This window comes from Vicia villosa, unplaced genomic scaffold (assembly GCF_029867415.1).
Source record: "Vicia villosa cultivar HV-30 ecotype Madison, WI unplaced genomic scaffold, Vvil1.0 ctg.003668F_1_1, whole genome shotgun sequence".
Taxonomy (NCBI): domain Eukaryota; kingdom Viridiplantae; phylum Streptophyta; class Magnoliopsida; order Fabales; family Fabaceae; genus Vicia; species Vicia villosa.
Genome location: NW_026706265.1, coordinates 172,663 through 180,125, shown reverse-complemented (window position 1 = coordinate 180,125; position 7,463 = coordinate 172,663). Strand labels below are relative to the sequence as shown.

Sequence of the window (7,463 nt, the reverse complement as noted above, 5' to 3'; positions counted from 1 at the left end):
TTTGTTTTGCAATCCATAAATATTTACATACTTTTAAATATAGACTCATAATATGCACTAACATTTATACATTGATCCAAGTAGTATTTTCAAAAACAATGGAGATATGACTCAACAAATTATGAGAACATACTTATTATAAACTTGAAAACTTATTATAAACTTGGAAACATAAAAAAAAAATTAGAGAAATATATCAGACAAATTACATTGATTGAATATTTAAAAAATTTGTTGAAGTGAATAAACCGTACAACCAACTCTCTAACTTCAATTATATAAAATAACAAGAAAACAAATATTTAAAAGATTTAAAATTATTGCATAAAAGAAAAAGGAAATGTCATCTATCAACTAACACAATGCATAGAAAACATGTTTGAACACAACATTGGTAAGTACGATGAACAATCTACAACCGTTATTTTATAAATGTGCTTCACATCTACCCGTCGATCTACGCCTGCAACAATCTTCATTATGATAAATAGTCTACAAATGTTATCTCATAGATACGCTTGACATCTACCCTCCAGTCTATGCTTCCAAGCACCTTCATTACGATAAATAGTCTATAACCATTATCACATATATACGCTTCACATCTACCCATCGATTTATGCCTTCAAAAACATTCATTACAATAAACTGTTGGTTACATTCAATTATTTTATTTTTTTCAACTTATTAGAACCTACATTTGAAACATGTTATGAATATTGAAGCATATGAGAAATTAAGTAATGTGTCTGCTAACTTAACTTTCTCTTTATTTTCTTATCAATGAAATTATTTGGCTTATAAAGTTGATGAGTAAAAGATTTAGTAGAATGAGGGGCTTTATTTTTCCAAAGCAGGTCTTCCAAATTCTGTTGTGACTTTTTCAGTTTTCGATAAATGCATTGAGCAGAGTGTATTTGATAAGTCTTTAAAAAATGAAAAATGGCTTTTAAAATCTGCGAGGATAGTGTGTATTATAATCATGAATAATGGTACAAAAAAATGATTAAAATTCGGAAAATGGTTAAAATTAGGTAAGTGGGTGAAAACATGGGTAAGTGGAAGATCTTCCAAACTATCATTGTTGTCAGAATCTTTTTTGTCGACTGTTGGTTATGGAGCTTCTTCATGGATCTGAAAGATATGAGAAATAAGATGTAGTTTAACCTTAACATTGGAAATATAGAAATGTGGTATTGTTGGCTGAAGATTTCGACAAGTGAAGGAAGATTGGTTGTAAAAGATATACCTCGAAGACAGGCATAAAACATGGCTTTTGAAGGCCATTAGAGATTCTCTTTTTGTGTAAAAAGGACTTTACCTCGTCAAAGTGAACTTCAGCTAAATATCCTCGAAGGAGAAGGGTAAAGGACTTAAAATATTTCAGAGCATTTGGAAAGTGAGTTTCAACAACCACGTTGGTTGCGTTTTGGCGCCTCAAGTGGAAGAAGATTTGAATTCAAACAATTTGTCTTATCCAAAAGGGACACATGGAAGTCTTGGAAGATCGAGGAGCATGTAGGCGAAAATGTGGCACTCCGTTAGGAAAAGGCCGTTAGGGTCGAATCAGTATAACTTTAGGTCTTAACGTTAAATTTTAGTGTGTTCAAATCTGTAAATCCTCAATTATACTCAAAGTACCAAGTGAATTGTGAAACGAGTGTTGAGAATGTACGTGTGAACTACCACCTTATATTAATCGAACTATTTTATAATTTATCAATTCAGATTTTCATTCAGTAAAGTCTTTATTTTCTCTTTATCGCTTTCGAATCAATATCCTTGTTATTCATTATTGCACTTAACTTGTTTACCATTCCTTCACTTTATCTTTTATCTTTTCAAACACATTTCTTTTATTTTCAAACTAAACACAAAACCAAACCAAAAATGAACACTACCAAATCATCAAAATCTCGAAACTTAGACTATGTCCTAGGATCAATCTAGTCGATCCTGCGAGTAACCAAGGTATTTGTTATTTTGGAGAACTAGCGCTTGTTTACGAAATTCCACCATAAACAAATTGGCACACCTGGTGGGACAGTGTCTAAATTTCGAGTCATAAATTCATTATTTGTATTTTATTGCTTTATATATATATATATATATTATCATCTATTTGCTTAACATTGATGTATGAGATTGAGGAGCGGAAAATTAGCCAATACCAATCAGCAAATACCCAAAAGAAGGTACAATAGGAAAATGGTTAACCCTCCAAACAACAATGCAGAATAACTTCCCCATCCGATAGGAGGAAGTACGGTTGCTGCGACAACAATCGATGCCATGCTTGTTAATCAAAATACAACGACCATTCAAACATCAACAGTCTCGACGACGGGACCAATGGCCGCTCCCTCAAGTATGCAGAGTATGCCAAACGTTTACTCTGCAATGACTCAGGGGCAACCTTCGACCCCAAGACCCCAAGGATTCAATGTATTCGGGCCATTAACACCAGGATTCTCGATATCGACGTGGGACCTTCTATATGGTATGCCAACATCTCTTATGGCAGATTTACACAATAGTACTTCTACATATACGAATCCTTTGGCAACAACATTCTCTCCATTACAAGGGTCAGGTTTTGGTATTAACCAGTCAAATCAGAATTTTCGACCACCGGGATTTGCTAATCACTTGCCTTCGTTCACCACAATTACATCAACAATTTTAAGGCAATAGATGGACGAGAGTAACCACGAAATGGTGGGAGTGCTTGCCTAATAAATGAGGGCAATATTCGACCCATTGATCCAGAATACAACTCTAAAAAACTTATAAAGCATCCAGTCGAATCAACAAATGGGACAAATAACAGATTTCTTTGGAGCCCCCAGAGAGACCATGCAACCACCAGATCGAGAGTGGGTAAGTGAGAATATGGGTAGAGTATTCAAAGAAGACCAGTGGTTGCGTTGTCAACCTGTAAAGCGACTAAACATTTTATCCATCTGAGGGATGGAATTGGTGTTATAGATTTTGGTTAGCTGAATATGAATTAAAGGATGATGTTGGAAGTAATTCATACTCAAAAGCTGTTGCTAGAGTCAGAAGTTTCTGAGGTGATTACTCAGAAGCAGTGTTACTCAGAAGTAGAATCATATGAGGTGACTGTTCCAGAAATGTGTTTAGCTTCTGAAGTTTGAGTTTGTTTCGCTTAGCTATTAAGTTTAGTTTATTAAGGGATGATATTGAAGGGTAATTTAGTATTTTTAGTATGTTGCCTATGTGGCCCTAGTTTCTGTGTATAAATAGACTAATAGTAGTTGTCAACTTGTCAATTAATCATTTTCTTACAGCTTTTGTAGCCGTAAATGCAGAGCATTAAATATAATATCCCTTTTGCTTTCATCACCTTGTGCACTAACAACAACAACTATAAGAGAATGAGCATAACTTTTTATGCAAATAACCATATTTTTATTAATTTCACAAGGTTTGTTGTCATGTGGCCCCATCGTCAACCCTTGTCAAATGTCGTAGTCCACTTCTCCACTTGAATGTTATCGACCCACCTTAATGCATCCGCATTTGACAATCTAATTTTCTTGTGATAATATCTGAATGATGATTGATTTAAAGCATACTCTGCTTCTTCTTTTTTATGGTTCTTGTCTTTAATTTCCAGCCTGGAGTTTTATGAATTACTTTAAAAATTACGTGGAAAAATTAGTTATTATGAAAATTTATAAAAAATTAGAATGAGCATAGTGAAAACTGAAAACCTTTTATTTTTTTCTTTCTAAAACTCAAACCTATATAATTTCTGATTTTCTTTAATAAATAGGAGTAATAAAAATAGGCATTTAGATTAATTTTATACATTCGATTGATCGAATGGCCAGTATAGACTCCTGCAAGACAAGTGTTTTTTCCGCCCAAAAGGGGCTAAAGCTTGACCCTAAATGAAGTAGGGTTTATAAACCCAGAAACCCGTTTTCTCTCATTCGAGTCCACAACCAAAAGCTTCTTCTCCTTCTTCCGGTATCAGAAATTTACAATGGCGGATATCATAAGCACTTTACCAGACGCGATTCTCTGTCACATTCTCTCTTTTCTTCAAACCGAACAATCCGTCGCTACAAGCATTCTCTCTAAGAGGTGGAACCATCTATGGCTCTCAGTTCCCACTCTGTGCTTCAAGGAGACAGTTTTGGACCGAATCACAACTTCTGAGTTTAACGATTTTGTATACTCTGTTTTGGTTTCGCGAGATTTCACACTTCCGATCAAGACTTTCTATCTTGACGTTACATATGAATTTCCTGTTCCGTGTCCCATTATCAGTATAACCAAATGGCTCAACTTTGTCCTACAAACAAGAGTTGAGTACCTTCATCTCCATATCAATTCCTGGCATCATCCTCCCAAATTGCCCCTCACCATTCTCACTTGCAAAACACTTGTAGTTCTCAAGCTTTATGGGTTTAGCGTGAAAGAGGTTTTTTCCTATTCTTCTGTTCTACTTCCTTCTCTCAAAACCCTTCATTTGGAATATATTCGGCTCCCTAAACTTCAAGATTTTATTATGTTTCTATCTGGATGTCCAATTCTTGAGGATTTAAGAACATTTGATGTGCTCATTGGTTCCCTAAACTCCCAGGGTTTAACCTCTAATGAGTGGAAGAGCTTTTGTTTAAGTAAATTGACCAGAGCTGATATTCAATGTGGTGCGAATAAACCTTATTTTCCGTTGAAAGCACTTCACAACACACATTCTCTGCTCCTTAGATTCCTTCGGGTTTGTTTACCATACTAACTGATGATGAGATGAAAACTAAATATTTTGTTTTCCTTTGTTTCTTTGTTTGTGAGATACTAACCCTGATTTCTTCATATTTTCACTAGGTACATTACCGGAATGATTCGATTCCTACCTTTCATAATTTGACCCAACTGAAGCTTGTTTCTCTTAATTATAATTGGCGGTTCTTAGTTAAACTTCTCAACCATTGCCCAAAGCTTCAAAGGCTTGACATTGATCAGGTTTGTTAAGGATCATATCTCATTTGTCTATTCATTGCATTGCACACTCTTAGTGTAGGATTTTAATACACACCTTTATGTTTTTTATGTGCATTATTAATAGGCTGACGTAGACAAGAAAATACGGACTAAAAGAGATGATAGAGACGATTGGGTAGACCCGGATTTTGTTCCACAATGCCTTTCATTACACCTTACTACATGCAATCTATTCAACTTCTTAGGCCTTCAAGGTGAGCTTCTGCTAGTAAGCTATATTTTGAGGAATGCAGAAGTTTTACAAACCATGCAAATAAGCAATGTTGGGCAGAAAGGAATAAGAAGACTAATATCCTCATGCCCGAGGGCCTCTACAACGTGTCAAGTTACAATTATCAACGTTTCAATGTAAGTAGTACTGTACTAGTTACTCTATCATTCTTGTCACTTAATTAGCTTCTACCATGCTACTTCTAGATTTCGTTGTTTCAATTTGAACTTTCATGTTCATGCAAATTTTACCCTCTTCCATTTTGTGGATTTATTGATAAAACATATCACCACCTGAATACAACGCAAACTTGTGGCCGTTAAAATTTAAACGGAGTATCATGCATTATAAAATGCTCATTTGATAAAAAGAAAGAGCTGTGATTATTTTGATTTCAATGCTTTCCTGTAACATAACTTGATTTCATCAATGAAATTCATTTGACTTAAAGCAGAGTGTGGAATTTGGCATGGCTGCTTAAGCAAATTTAGTAGCAAAATGATGAATGTTGTAAAAATGGAAAATATATACTTGTTTTGGTCTGTAATAAAATGGGTTGATGCAAGTTCCCTTTGTAACACCAAACCTATAACATTGATGGTTTAATTTTCTTTATCTCATGTCTTGATAAATAGGAAGATCATGCTTTTTTTTCTTTTCTTGAGTTCCATGACTGAAATCATTACCGTTCTTTAAAAAAGAACAACAATGGAAGAAATTTCTATTAGGTTTTAACCTTTCTTTTCTTTTCCTTTAGAGTTCAGAAAAACAGGTTGAAACAAAGATGATGGCATGCTGTAAATTTCACATTGCAAGTTAATGTCATCTACTTTTTTGACTCATTGGAAGGGTACGTTCCATTAGTCTTTGCTGCCATATATATGGAAGGAAACCATTGTAGGGATATTGATTTTGGACATGGAAGCTATATCCACTTTATGAAGGTTAAGAGAGGTGTTGGAATTGAACTCCAAATAGATCATATAGCTTATTAGTATTTTGAACAAAAAATTTCTTGCTTGTTGAAATAAAAATGATTCTGCATTTATTTTGAAGTTACTGATATATGAACTGGAGATGATATGGTCTTAATTCATGCATATGAATAGTCTGAGTGAATAGAAAATAGGACTGAGCTCCATGATGGTGATTCTCATCTTCAATATATGAGTACCTTTCTCCATTAATTTAACTTATCCGCTTCAAAATAAGCTGATTTTATGGTGCTCATTGTGATCAAATGTGCATTTGACCCTTGATAGCAAGTTTTACCATGTATTTAAATTCTCTTCTCAAGAGGTGAATGTAGTAAAGAGAATCACAGTCCATACTTGAAAGTTAACTAATTACCACGGTTTAGTACATTATTTGAGAGTTTTATCCTGTTAGTTTGCCATATATAACCCGGGTTAGACCTGATGATTGTATTGAAAAAATTACATCTATGAAAATATGTAACTTTTAAGAGCATATGTGATCAAGTTATCTAAGTCGGAGGGAATATTTAACTTTTAACATGATCCTGTTTAATTAATACTCTTATTTGTATTACTGGCTACTGCCTATATAACAAAAATTTTGTGATGCAGGTTAAATATTCGGTTTCATGAAATGTCTTTCATATTGTTTCTTTTAATAGGGTATCAAAAGTTCGGTGAGAGTCAATCTTATACTGTGTTTATTTGGTGGATGTATTGTGTTTATTTGGTGGATCCATTGTTCTTGGGTAAAAATATTTTAAACAAACTTTACTCCAACTTCGATTTGTCCCTAATTAATTATCGTACTCATTCTGCACCCTTTTCAACAGATTTTAACACGGGTCCTACCGCCATTTGTTCAGACAACCATTTCGAATAAGACTTCTATATGAAATTGTCTTCTCTGTTGATCAAGTGATTCTAAACACTTGAGATAATAACGAATTGTCTTGTTTGAAATTAAAAATAAAATAATTATAAAAACTTTGCTCTTTAAAACAATATTTTTTATTTGATGAACACAATGAGAAATTGTGGTGAAAATTTAGAAAGAAGATGGACATAGATATTCAGCCTTCATATAGAAAACTAGTAAATCACGCGTGCTGCCGCACGGTTATATTTATTTGATATTATATATATAATTTGTTTAGATATTTATAATATTAAATGATAAATATAATTGTATAAAGAATGATGATGATATTCATGTATTTGCATAGGTTAGAATAATT

At 33.7% G+C, this 7,463-nt stretch overlaps 1 protein-coding gene across 1 annotated transcript; it reads left to right on the top strand.

Moving 5' to 3' along the window:
• Positions 1-3,896: 3,896 nt before the first annotated feature.
• Positions 3,897-7,099, top strand: LOC131641329 (FBD-associated F-box protein At5g56370-like). Its single transcript, XM_058911633.1, has 4 exons — positions 3,897-4,753; positions 4,861-4,998; positions 5,102-5,385; positions 6,006-7,099. The coding sequence occupies exons 1-4, from the start codon at positions 4,013-4,015 to the stop codon at positions 6,034-6,036; spliced, it is 1,194 nt and encodes a 397-aa protein (XP_058767616.1). The 5' UTR covers positions 3,897-4,012; the 3' UTR covers positions 6,037-7,099.
• Positions 7,100-7,463: the final 364 nt, after the last annotated feature.